At 42.1% G+C, this 14037-nt stretch overlaps 1 protein-coding gene across 1 annotated transcript in view; it reads right to left on the reverse strand.

Annotated features, from left to right (window-relative positions):
* NIPAL1 (NIPA like domain containing 1) overlaps nucleotides 1–14037 on the reverse strand; it is a 52482-nt gene that overhangs the window by 6813 nt on the left and 31632 nt on the right. The window contains exon 3 of the mRNA XM_089690120.1: nucleotides 711–767. Within this exon, the coding sequence (XP_089546246.1) occupies nucleotides 711–767 (57 nt within the window). The remainder of the gene's footprint in view (nucleotides 1–710; nucleotides 768–14037) is intronic.

The following is a 14037-nucleotide window of genomic DNA, read 5'->3' on the forward strand; positions in this document are numbered from 1 at the left end:
CAGTGGGAGGAACTGTGCCCCGTTGTTGGTGTCATTGGGAGGAATTGTACCCCATAGTTGTTGTCATTGGGAAGAATTGTGTCCCATCGTTGGTGTCATTGGGAGGAATTGTGCCCCATCATCGGTGTCATTGGAAGGAACTGTGCCCCTTAGTTGGTGTCAGTGGGGGGGAATTATGCCTCATCGTTGGTATAGTACCCCAAGAGCTGGAAAAAAGCAAGCAAAGGGCCGCAGTTTGGAGACTACTGGTCTAGATAAAAGATAAAATAATGAAAATATTGATATGTAGATTTCTTGTGTATGGTAACCTTAAAGTTCGACTCCTTTTTTTCCTAATGTTTCACTAAATATATGGATGTGGTATTAATCCAGCCTATATTATTATATACAATAATTATGTTAAAATCAATGTGAACCCAAAAGTACTATTAATAAGATATGAAGCAGTACTGTATGTCTAGCTTTACTATTTGAAAAAGCAAATAAACACAAGCATTCCAATGTTCACCGATAGTAATATGTGAGAATAAATGTAATCAAAGCAGGGAAGGCACTGAGGACACACGGTGCATTGTTCTGTCTCCTCCCAAATGAATGCTCACTTCTATTCACGCATGTACTGAACCCCCAGTTCTCATTTAGTTGGCTCAGCCATAAGTAAATCATTATTGCATTGATTTTCTCAGGAGACAAAGAATTGTTTGACTTACTTGAGAGAAGCCCGGCCCACCAAAGCCATTCCTTCAGGTATGAGAATCCACCCTGCCCTGGAACAAAATATTATTATCATTAGACAGACACTTCACTGAAATACATATTGTATTACGAGACAAGGCACTGTCAAATAATGTACACTTCACATTAAATACTCAATCATAGCTAATGGCAGAAAGTAATACTCCAATCAATAATGATACTTAAAGTGTTACTAAACCTCCAACAGTAAAATCAGTCTGTATATGCAGTAAAGCATGCTTGTTATACTCACTGTGGAACTTAGGGGGTTAATCCCCCACTGTGTAAAAAGGCTGTTTGAACCTGTCTTCTCTGATCCTCCCCTTCTTTCACAGTCACCAATTCATCTGCTGATAGTACAGAGCCCTAGGAGTCACTCTGCACATGCTCAGTTTGGTGTGTATTGCAAGAGTGATTTTTTTTTTTGTGGAGGGAGAGTGCATGTGATCGACACAGGGTCAATCAGCACTGTTCAGGGGTCATGGATCATGCAGCCTCATAGGACAGTCAGAGGAGAATGAAAACTCCTCCTGCAAGATTAACTAGGGAGAGTGAGGGGGGGGGGGGAGAGAGAGAAATTGAAAACAGAATGCTATTCCTGCAATACTAGTTGGAACAGTCTATAGAAAAATTATTGATCCAGGGAGGACATAGTGCTCTGCTCTATTTATATTCACAGTAATTTTTTCTGCTCCTGCCTGCTGATCAAAGGATGTCTGGTAACTGAGATACAGCCTAACGAGCTCCAGATCTATGTAAATAAATGATCCAGTGGCAGAATAGTCCGATGAGTCTTGATTCCCCCAGAGATGAGCAGTTTTTGAAATACTTAAACCAGCCTGTCTTGTACCAACAGCTATGCCACATTCAAAGTCACTTAAATCCGCTTTCTTCCCCATTCTGATGCTTGGTTTGAACTTCATATAGTGGCCGATGAGTGTATATCCCTTATATACAGCACTTGGTGATCACATGTTTGGTATACAAACCTCTGGAAAAAAAAGAGGCCTGCAAAGGGCACATGCTCTGCCAAGTAGGTCCCTATGCTGTCCTTGTGCTACTAGCTGCAAAGAACTTATGTGCAATGAAGATACAATACATAAACTAATAAAAAAAAGTATACCCTACTTGGATAAAGTGGGGATTAGACATTCAACTGACCATAGAAATCAAAAATTGTCACAGACTGGCCTATATATAATTAAAACATCTCTTGCCAGCCAAAGCTAACTTAGTAACATAGCGCATTCCAAATTGGCAAAAACTATATCCAAGTCATTCTTCAGAATGTTTCAGTGTGATTATGGATAAACAATGTACCATACTTGGTGGCAGTGTTCCATTATTAAACACGTCTGGAAAAGAATGTATGATCTTATTTTACTCTATAGCTGAAGAATAACTGGAATGCCAAAATACTCGCAATCTCTGACATTCTACGTCTTATGATGTCAATTGCTAGATCCTAGAAATCTTCAACAATTATTTTGATTTTATCTAAAATTAAACTTTCATGGATTATGATTCTTTAAAAAATGGTGAGCTTTTATATGACAGATTATGAGAGTTTGAGGTTCAGGTGACCTTGGTGACATCCCGGGATTTCCTGTTTTGGGGTTATCACCCTCCTTTACTCCAACCAAAATGAAAACGTTTTGCCTTTAGTGAGCAGTAATAAAGGTGACAAGAATGTGCAGAGTGGTAATGAAGGTGACCAGAACATGCAGAGTGGTAATGAAGATGAACAGAACGTGCAGAGCGGTAATGAAGGTGACAAGAATGTGCAAAGCGGTAATAAAGGTGCCAAGAACGTGCAGAGAGGTAATGAAGGTGAACAGAACATGCAGAGCGGTAAAGAAGGTGACCAGAACATGCAGAGTGGTAATGAAGATGAACAGAACGTGCAGAGTGGTAATGAAGGTGAACAGAACGTGCAGAGCGGTAATGAAGGTGACAAGAATGTGCAAAGCGGTAATAAAGGTGCCAAGAACGTGCAGAGCGGTAATGAAGGTGAACAGAACGTGCACAGTGGTAATGAAGGTGAACAGAACATGCAGAGTGGTAATGAAGGTGAACAGAGCGTGCAGAGCAGTAATGAAGGTGACAAGAATGTGCAGAGCGGTAATGAAGGTGCCAAGAACGTGCAGAGTGGTAATGAAGGTGATAAGAATGTGCAGAGCGGTAATGAAGGTGCCAAGAACGTGCAGAGTGGTAATGAAGGTGACAAGAATGTGCAGAGTGGTAATGAAGGTGACCAGAACTTGCAGAGCGGTAATGAAGGTGCCAAGAACGTGCAGAGGAGTAATGAAGGTGAGCAGAACGTGCAGAGGGGTAATGAAGGTGAACAGAACGTGCAGAGCGGTAATGAAGGTGAACAGAACGTGCAGAGCGGTAATGAAGGTGAACAGAATGTGCAGAGCGGTAATGAAGGTGACAAGAACTTGCAGAGCGGTAATGAAGGTGACAAGAATGTGCAGAGCGGTAATGAAGGTGAACAGAACATGCAGAGTGGTAATGAAGGTGACAAGAACTTACAGAGTGGTAATGAAGGTGACGAGAACTTGCAGAGGGGTAATGAAGGTGACGAGAACTTGCAGAGTGGTAATGAAGGTGAACAGAACTTGCAGAGGGGTAATGAAGGTGCCAAGAATGTGCAGAGCGGTAATGAAGGTGAACAGAACGTGCAGAGCGGTAATGAAGGTGAACAGAACGCGCAGAGCGGTAATGAAGGCGACAAGAATGTGCAGAGCGGTAATGAAGGTGACAAGAACGTGCAGAGTGGTAATGAAGGTGACAAGAACGTGCAGAGCGGTAATGAAGGTGACAAGAACGTGCAGAGTGGTAATGAAGGTGACAAGAACGTGCAGAGCGGTAATGAAGGTGAACAGAACTTGCAGAGGGGTAATGAAGGTGACAAGAACTTGCAAAGGGGTAATGAATGTGACCAGAACTTGCAGAGCGGTAATGAAGGTGAACAGAACTTGCAGAGCGGTAATGAAGGTGACCAGAACTTGCAGATCGGTAATGAAGGTGAACAGAACTTGCAGAGCGGTAATGAAGGTGACCAGACCTTGCAGATCGGTAATGAAGGTGAACAGAACTTGCAGAGCGGTAATGAAGGTGAACAGAACTTGCAGAGCGGTAATGAAGGTGACCAGAACTTGCAGATCGGTAATGAAGGTGAACAGAACTTGCAGAGCGGTAATGAAGGTGAACAGAACTTGGAGAACGGTAATGAAGGTGACCAGAACTTGCAGAGCGGTAATGAAGGTGAACTGAACTTGCAGAGCGGTAATGAAGGTGAACAGAACTTGCAGAGCGGTAATGAAGGTGAACAGAACTTGCAGAGCGGTAATGAAGGTGACCAGAACTTGCAGAGCGGTAATGAAGGTGACCAGAACTTGCAGAGCGGTAATGAAGGTGACCAGAACATGCAGAGCGGTAATGAAGGTGACCAGAACTTGCAGAGCGGTAATGAAGGTGAACAGAACTTGTAGAGCGGTAATGAAGGTGACCAGAACGTGCAGAGCGGTAATGAAGGTGACCAGAACGTGCAGAGCGGTAATGAAGGTGACCAGAACTTGCAGAGCGGTAATGAAGGTGACCAGAACGTGCAGGGCGGTAATGAAGGTGACCAGAACTTGCAGAGCGGTAATGAAGGTGACCAGAACTTGCAGAGCGGTAATAAAGGTGACCAGAATGTGCAGAGCGCTAATGAAGGTGACCAGAACTTGTAGAGCGGTAATGAAGGTGACCAGAACTTGAAGAGCGGTAATGAAGGTGACCAGAACTTGCAGAGCGGTAATGAAGGTGACAAGAATGCGCAGAGCAAGCATGTTGTTAAAAAGAAAGTGCAGAGTAGTAATGAAGGGGACCAGAAGCAGCACCCCAGCATAACTGTAACGAACAGAGTGTTGAATGTGATAAACAATAACTTGGTCTCTAATTTCTGGAAGGTTGTGCAGCGCAGGAAAAGACAAGTGACATTGGACAGACTTTTCACCAAAACTGAGCCTGCAGCTAAGAGACAAAGAAGAGAATAAACTCCTGAAGGAGATCTCCCCAATGTCCTTACGGAGGGGGCTCTCCCTCCGAACAATAACCGCCTCCCACCCACCTTCCTGTCCTCCACGCCAGAAGTCGCCTCAAGCTAATTTAGTGTTCTCTCTCTTCATGCTGTACTGTACTGTACTTTGTTTCATATTTCTGTGGTTCAAAAACAAAAACAAGTTCAGAACAGATTAACCTTATTTACATTGAACCTTATGTGAAAATTTGATTCGGTTGGCGACCAAATTCAGTTCACGACCACGTTCGTAGGGGTCAAAACGAATTAACCTGATTTATATTAAACACTATGGGAAAATTTGCCTCGGTTTGCAACCAATTCGGGGGAACGAATTAAGTTTGTGAACCAAGGCATTACTATACTGTAAAAACACTAATAAAACACTAACGCTCCTAAATGCTTCTTTATGCTATTGCTTTTTTATCCAGCATTTTTTTCCAGCATTTTTTTGGCTTAAAAAAACCCGCTAGTGTAGAACCTAAAGCCTTTAGACAGATCTACGATGTGTGGCCATAAAAGTTAGTTTTATAAGAATGTCAGGGCCAAGAAAGAAAAAAAATAGAGAAGTGGCCCTATGGGATTGTCACCCCTATCACCCATTTGTTTTTTATATAAATTTCACTCTTAACCATTTGCCCTCCAGAGGATTTACCCCACTTCCTGACCTCTCCATTTTTTTCCGTTACGGCGCTGCGTTATTTTAACTGACAATTGCGTGGTCATGCAACACTGCATCCAAATGAAATGTACGTCCTTTTTTTCCCATGAATTGAGCTTTCTTTCTGTGGTATTTGATCGCCTGTGTGTTTTTTATTTTTTGCACTATAAGCAAAAAAAGACAATTTTGGGGAAAAAAATAATATTTTGGACTTTTTGCTATTAAACATGTCCAGTAAAAAAATTAAATAAATAAATAAATAAATAAATCTATAAATTTAGACCAAAATGTATTCTGCAACATGTCTTTGTTAAAAAAAATCCCAATACATGTACAGTTGTGTCCAAAATTATTCAACCCCCACTGAAATTGAGTGTTTTGGCCAGTTTGACATTGCTTTTGATCATTCAGTCATCTTGCTTACATTTACATTAAAGAGGCACTTGTAGGTCAGACAAATATAACATAACAGTTATAATGAAATAACCACAAATGTCTTTTCTGTGCTCACAGCATTATCAGTTTTATTCAACCCCCAAGTGACATTCAATCTTAGTACTTAGTACAGCATCCTTTTACAGTTATAACAGCTTTTAAACGTGAAGCATAGCTTGACACAAGTGTCTTGCAGCGATCTACGGGTATCTTCGCCCATTCTTCATGGGCAAAGGCCTCCAGTTCAGTCACATTCTTAGGCTTGCGCACTGCAACTGCTTTCTTTAAGTCCCACCAGAGGTTCTCAATCGGATTTAAGTCTGGTGACTGCGATGGCCACTCCAAAATGTTCCAGCCTTTCCTCTGCAACCATGCTCTAGTGGACTTGGAGGTATGCTTGGGATCATTGTCCTGTTGAAAGGTCCAACGTCTCCCAAGCCTCAGGTGTGTGACGGACTGCATCACGTTTCCATCCAATATCTCCTGGTACTGAAGAGAATTCATGGTACCTTGCACACGCTGAAGCTTCCCTGTACCTGCAGAAGCAAAACAGCCCCAAAGCATGATTGACCCTCCACCATGCTTCACAGTAGGCAAGGTGTTCTTTTCATCATAGGCCTTGTTCTTCCTCCTCCAAACATAGCGTTGATCCATGGGCCCAAACAGTTCTAATTTTGTTTCATCAGTCCACAGAACACTATCCCACAACTTTTGTGGTTTGTCCACATGGCTTTTGGCATACTGCAGTCGACTCTTCTTATTCTTTGGAGACAGCAAGGGGGTACGCCTGGGAGTTCTGGCACGGAGGCCTTCATTACGCAGTGTGCGTCTTATTGTCTGGGCTGAAACTTCTGTACCCACATCTGACAAATCTTTTCTCAGTTCCTCAGCAGTCACACGGGGACTTCTCTCCACTCTACGCTTCAGGTAGCGCACAGCAGTCGAAGTCAGCATCTTCTTTCTGCCACGACCAGGTAGCGTTTCAACAGTGCCCTTTGCCTTGAATTTGCGAATGATGCTTCCTAAGGTGTCTCTTGGTATGTTTAACATCTTTGCAATCTTCTTATAGCCATTGCCCTTCCTGTGAAGAGAAATCACCTCTTCTCTTGTCTTCCTGGACCATTCTCTTGCCTTCACCATGTTTGTAACCACACCAGTAAATGTCTAGAAGGAGCTGAGTATCACAGTCATTTTAAAGCTGCCTAATTGGTGCTTATTATGCTTGATTGCTGCTCGGTGACATCCACAGGTGTTTTCAATACCTGATGGAAAGCACCTGTATGAACCTCTGTTCTTCAGAGTGGTAGTCTTTAAGGGGTTGAATAATTGTGGCAATGAAGAAACCACATAAGAACCATTTACTACTGTATTACATAAACAATTGATGTCATTTTAGTTGCATTTGGGTAGTTACAACGTCCTTGTAGGATTTGATTCTGAATACAATTCCAAATGTACACTATAGTCCCTAAACCCCTTTACAGCATTGGGGGTTGAATAATTTTGGACACAACTGTAAATGAATTGGTTTACATGAAAGTTATAGTGTCTACAAATGGCGGTATAGATACTGGGATTTTTTTTTTCTACTAGTAATGGCGGCGATCAACGACTTTTAGCAGGACTGCGGGACTGTGGTGGACATTCTGACACTGGAGGGGGGAACTAACTTGGTGTCACTGACATCCCCAGTGATACCAATACAGTGATCAGTGCTAAAAAAAAAAAAAGGTACCTACCCTGTACTAATGGCACTGGGCAGGAAGGGATTAATGTGAGGGGTGATCAAAGGGTTAACTATGTGCAGGGAGTGTTTAACTAGGGGGTGGGGGGTGTGCTTCACTGTAAGCAAACTGATTGGGATGGTTGTAAACAAAACAGTCTTCCCCCTCATCGGTGATTGTCGGTAATCACCGGTCACCGGCGGGTAATTATTAGCCGGGACCTGGTGATTGACATCTGCGGCCGCGAATGGCGGTACGGGTAGGGGGCACAAAATCACATATATATATATATATATATATATATATACGCACACAGTGAAGGAAATAAGTATTTGATCCCCTGCTGATTTTGAATGTTTGCCCACTCACAAAGAAATGATCAGTCTAAAAATTGAAAGGTAGGTGTCCTGTAACACTGAGAGACAGAATAGCAACAAAAAATTTACACCACTAATTTACAGTATATCAAGCTCTTTTTGTGATAAGATCATTTGGTCCAGATGTCCTTTAAGTCAAGTCTGACATTAAATTTTGTTTATTCTCTGCTTTTGTTCAGGAGCCTGTAATCCCCTGGTCATTCTTCTCTTTCTTCATCTCAAATGTATTTTCTTGATAAGCAACATGAAGATTCAATGGTAAAAAATTGGAAGGCTTTTGGTGTAGCTCAGCCATAGAGATCTGCATCCTCCAGTGCTCCTCCTCATCTCAAATTAGTACATGGTTCTGCTTTTCTTTTAGTAAATCAAAGCATTTCTGCTGCAGAAATGTGCTTTGCAAAACACTGTGGCCTGGAAGTTTGTTTTCAAAACCAGAGTCCAGTGAGCATGAGAAAAGTGATCCCCTGGTCTTCCAATTTGATGATTAATGTAACATATTATTTCCCTTTGACTGCTGAATAACAGTTCTGCCTTGCTCCACACTTAATTTCTTGGGTGTTTTTATAGAGTACGCAAGATGGAGTTTTAGAGTCTTGCAAAAGACAATGTATCTTTTCAGAACCACCTTATCCGAAACTAGTATACTGTTTATGTTTATGTTCTTGGGCTTTTGGTGTTTGTATCACGAACTAAGCCTATGAGCAGAATTTCACTAGTGAGCTGGGTGCTTCTCATCTTAGGCCTTAAATTCCCTTATTTGCATGTTGGTTTTGTTAGAAGGTAAAAGAGCGGCTACTGGTTTTAGCACAAATGTATTTCAACTTAAAATGTTAGTGTGGCAGATGGAATTTGTTTTAGATGAGCATTTTCCAGTTGTCTACAGATGCAACAGAATCTATTGAATTTGGTCATTTATGGCCTGGCAAATGATGTTTAGAGTTTGACCAGAATATTGTATTCATACCGTATCCCTAAATATATTGTTCACTTGGCCTCTGCATTTTGGTGTGGCTGTGACACTTTGTAGTAAGCAGTTCAGCCGGCAATGCCTCTTATTGGTGAATGTTATAATAGCATTTTTATGCAATAAACTATCTAAGATACCAAGTCCTACCTGGCATTCATTTTATATTTAAGTTAAAAAAGAGTTCCACCCAAAAGGGGAAGTTCCGCTTTAAAGATTGGTCCCCCGCTCCCCATTAAGGATTGGCACAGGTCCCAGAAGACGACGGGGCCATTCAGGAAGCGCAACGCTACTCGCACATGTGTAGTGGGCACCTGGCTGTGAAGCCACAAGCTGTCACATCCGGGTGCCCACACTAAAGATGCTGGCGCCTGGAACACAGGACGGCCGGTGAAACGGGCTGCAGAGAAGACACTGCGGGATCGTGAGACAGGTATCTGTTTTTTAAAAGTCAGCAGCTACAATTTTTGTAGCTGCTGACTTTTATTTCTGTACAGTGTGAGTGGAACTCTGCTTTAAAGTAAGGCATTTTCAGGATAACAAAACATTTAATAGCAGATGCCTTGTTTTGCCAGGTTTCCAGGGTTTCAGGACACCGCTTACCTCAGCAGTGAGCAAAGGCCTACAATGTCCTTAACACACATTTTTTGCTTGCAGTTATTTCTGATAAGATATTCAATTCCCTTGCCTAAACAGCCTGCATTATCTATGCCACTGGTTGTTTCTCCTTTTGAGGGCTCTGCAGAACTCTTTGGCCTCCATATGACATGTATCAAGGTGGTTGTTTCCACACTCATTCATTAAAACTGTTAGTAGGAGTTTCTTTTTAGAAAGAGATGCAATGACTGCATATAATTCTCGTTCCTAAAAGGACTTCAGAAGCTATGTTTACATGCTGCTATTGGGTCACAAATTGCATCCAACGTCATGTAATATCGCTATTGCTATGAATTCAATCTGTTCTTCTGCATATAAAACACTTTAGAATTGCTTTCCCACACAGTTCAGTCTGGTTAGTTGAGGTAAGTTGTCAGATTAGCAAGACAAGAATAGGCAGTTATCATTTCATGCCTTGGGCCATTCACATTGCCCAATAGAGCTGATTCAACAATTTTAACTATTCACAAGATTTTCCTTTCTTTTTTTGTTGCATGTGAATGGCTCTCTTTCATCAGAATTCTAACTTAAATCTGTCCCTAAAAATGCTGATGGTGCAGGATATGCAGCTGCTATATAGGGAGTGCATCAAGACAGATGGGCATCCTGCTCTTTAAATCCGTCTTCCTCTTTGCAATTATTACACATGTCCTTGCCTTTTATAATTATTAATTTAAAAAATAATAGTATGAATAGTTGACAGTCATGTTTTCTAGTGCAGAGTATTTTTTTCCCCCTGTTAAAATTCCAGTTCTCTTGCAGGGTATGTGGGGTAAGTATTTGGAATAGCTGGCTGCTCATATTCCCTATTTGCAAGTGTGAGCTGTGTTGGATATGCTTGTTGTTCATCTGGAAGGAAATGATTTAGGTGGATTCAAAATCTTAGACCTTCTAAATAAAATGGTATCTGTTCTGGCCACATATAAGTGTTTTCTAGGCCTGGGCTTCAGTCCATCATAAAGTTACCATAATATGTGAATTGATTGATAAGCTGATTTACTGTATACTCATTATTGGTGACTTCACTTTTTCTCTGTTGTAAACTGGAGGGTGTCATCAGAGGTCTAGCAGTGTTTGGCATTGTTCCCAATTGTCCCTCCTTTGAGATCAAATTCCTCTGTCCCTCATGTAGCTTCAATTGTCCCTCTTTTTGGCCTGATGTGTACATCTCTATACAAGAGGTACTATTTTTACTGTCAAAAGTGTTATGCTGCACTAAACTTTTTATCCAGACTCTAGATTACTGTATTTGTTATTTAGAAAAGTCAATATAAAGGAAAAGTAGAGGTAAGAAAAAGCACTTGTGCTTTTTTGTGTATCTTGGAGGTACCTGTAACTGGGGATTTGTCCTTCGATACTTACTTTTGTTAAATTTGGGAGGTTGTTTTTTATACACTTTCTCAGATACTGGTAAGGTCATTTTCAATGTTGGATTGTAGAGTGACTGTTTAGGCAGCGGTTGTGAGGTGGGGCCTGGTTGGTAACCTGGCTTTTGGGTAATGTCGCCTACTTTGTTGGTGGACAATGGTTGGTATGCTGTTATTTGGTTTGTAGAAGATATTGCTGCTTGAGTCTTGCTGACTAAGCGTGTTGGTCTGTTAATAGTTAACAGCGGTTCTGTTTGATATTAAACGTTAAAGTTCATTTCATAATTAAAATTGATTTAAACCCAATAAAGGGGCTGCAGCCCAAACTTTTCCACAATCCTTGTTGTGTGATTATTGTATTATTAAGGTATGTTCTTATGGTATGCTGGGTGTAAATGGGGTGTACAATCCCATTACATGTACAGTATTTGTTTACTGTGCTTTCTATAACAAACACAGACAGTCATTTTAGTCCCCAGTCACGTTCCTGTGTATCAGGATATTGTAGAAAAAAATATTTATAAAATAAATTAATTATATTTCCAGAGCCCCAGAAATCATGACACTGAATCTGTCATTGTACAATTATCTCTGAAACTGGAATGACTATATATAATCATGTTTTGCTGGCTCATAATTATTCTGCATGCTAAATATAAAATAACATGAAGAGTATGAATCATAACATCAACGCCCAAAGTCGCAATCTAGTGCTGTTTTACCCAATGTTCTCTGTTTCACCTAATGTTCTCTGTTTCACCTACTGTATATCTTTAACAGAGAAGGTCATGTTGAAATGATCAGAAAGAGAGGGCTTGTTTACACATGCAGAAAGGACTGCTGTTCCTCTGGAACACTCACGGTTCCGGGGCAGTTGCTGGGCAGCCCTACTCACCTAAATTAGTCATGGTTGGCAGGGGTAGTGCCAATCTTGTTGGTGAGTTTAGTTCCTGCTGTGGCTACACAGCAACGCAACTAAGCCACAGAATGTGTACTCCCGGCCGCTGCCATTGCAGCTTAAAGTGGAAGTTCATTCAAAACCAAAGGCCAAAACTACTCCCACCCCCACTCTAAGACTATTCTATCTACAATGTGAAAAAAAGATGCCTATACTTACCTATTCTGAAGCTGCTCCGGTCTGGTCACATGATCAGGTCACAGCACCAGCTTCAATAAGGAGGAGGGGCAGCTGACAACCGATGGCTCATAGTAAGTCTATGGGTGACATCACAGCACTGGCCTATACTTACCTATTCTGCTGCTCCCGTCTGGTAACATGATCAGGTCCCAGCATAGGCTTCAGTAAGGAGGAGGGGCAGCCGACAACAGATGCCTCATAGTAAGCCTAGGGGATGACGTCACCACACTGGCCTATACTTACCTATTCTGTTGTTGCTCCGGTCTGGTCACACGATCAGGTCCCAGCATTGGCTTCAGTAAGAAGGAGGGGCAGCCTACAACAGATGCCTCATAGTAAGCCTATGGGTGACGTCACCACACTGGTCTATACTTACCTTTTCTGAAGCTGCTCCGGTCTGGTCACATGATCAGGTCCCAGCATAGGCTTCAGTAAGGAGGAGGGGCAGCCGACAACAGATGCCTCATAGTAAGCCTAGGGGATGACGTCACCACACTGGCCTATACTTACCTATTCTGCTGCTGCTCCGGTCTGGTCACATGATCAGGTTCCAGCATTGGCTTCAGTAAGAAGGAGGGGCAGCCTACAACAGATGCCTCATAGTAAGCCTATGGGTGACGTCACCACACTGGTCTATACTTACCTTTTCTGAAGCTGCTCCGGTGTGGTCACATGATCAGGTCGCAGCACCGGCTTCAATAAGGAGGAGGGGCAGCCGACAACAGATGCCTCATAATAAGCCTATGGGTGACGTCACCGCACTGGCCTATACTTACCTATTCTGAAGCTGCTCCGGTGTGGTCACATTATCAGGTTCCAGCACCAGCTTCAATGAGGAGGAGGGGCAGCTGACAATAGATGCCTCATAGTAAGCCTATGGGTGATGTCACCGCACTGGCCTATACTTACCTATTCTGAAGCTGCTCTGGTCTGGTCACATGATCAGATTCCAGCACCAGCTTCAATGAGGAGGAGGGGCAGCTGACATAGTAAGCCTATAGGTAACGTCACTGCACTGGCATCTGCAGCTGTTGTCAGTGATCTCTCCTCTTCACAGAAGCCACCGTTACAGAGATCATGTGACCGGCCCGGAGCGACTTCAGAATAGGTAAGTATAAGTATCTTTTCTTTAACAGGATAAATAGAATAGTATTAGAATGGGGTGGGGGTAGGTTTAGCCTTAGTTAGATTTTGAATGAACTTCCACTTTAAGGGGGGAGTGGTCTCAGGGGATAAACTGCAGCTTAACGCAATATGTTTTTACTGCCCCCAACTACAAGTATAAACAGGTACAAAGTTAGAAGTGCATGCATACATGGCATTAAGCAGATTTTGAAAGCTTGGCTCAGCAACAGAAGGGAGCAAGAGAAAAAGGCCTAAGGATGACAAAGAATGGACTCTTAACAGCAATGTCTGTGTATCTTCATCAGGGTACGTGTCTGCACAGCATGACCTCTCTAAGACTCTATAACAATAAAGAGTCCAGCTGAGAATCACTACATCTGTATAACAGTCCAGAATACAGTTACTTGCGATTGTCCTCATAAACAACACGCAATGAAGTCCAGGTAGCTTCGTCAATACAGAAGAACACAAGGTAGCTCCTAGTTCAGTCTGAACACAAGTACGGACCACATTTTGCTTATTTGGGGATTTGTCCGAACACCAGACTTATAACCTGTTTGTAAGGAGCCAACCCCCATATACTGCATAGTAGTTGTTTTTTGTGCAGGCCATGTAAATAAGGCAGAAATAGTTTTTTGTTAAAGTTGTAGGGTTCCCCATAATTAATAACAGGCACTTCAAGTGGTTTTAAATGCGGAAGGTTTTTTTTACTTTAATGCATTAAGGTAAAAACCTTTCACTGTATGTGCCTTGACCCTCTCTAAACATTTACCTGACACCACTCTCAA

The sequence above is a fragment of the Staurois parvus genome, unplaced genomic scaffold, assembly GCF_062004578.1.
Source record: "Staurois parvus isolate SC_StPar_1 unplaced genomic scaffold, SC_StPar_1.0 ptg000517l, whole genome shotgun sequence".
NCBI classification, from domain to species: domain Eukaryota; kingdom Metazoa; phylum Chordata; class Amphibia; order Anura; family Ranidae; genus Staurois; species Staurois parvus.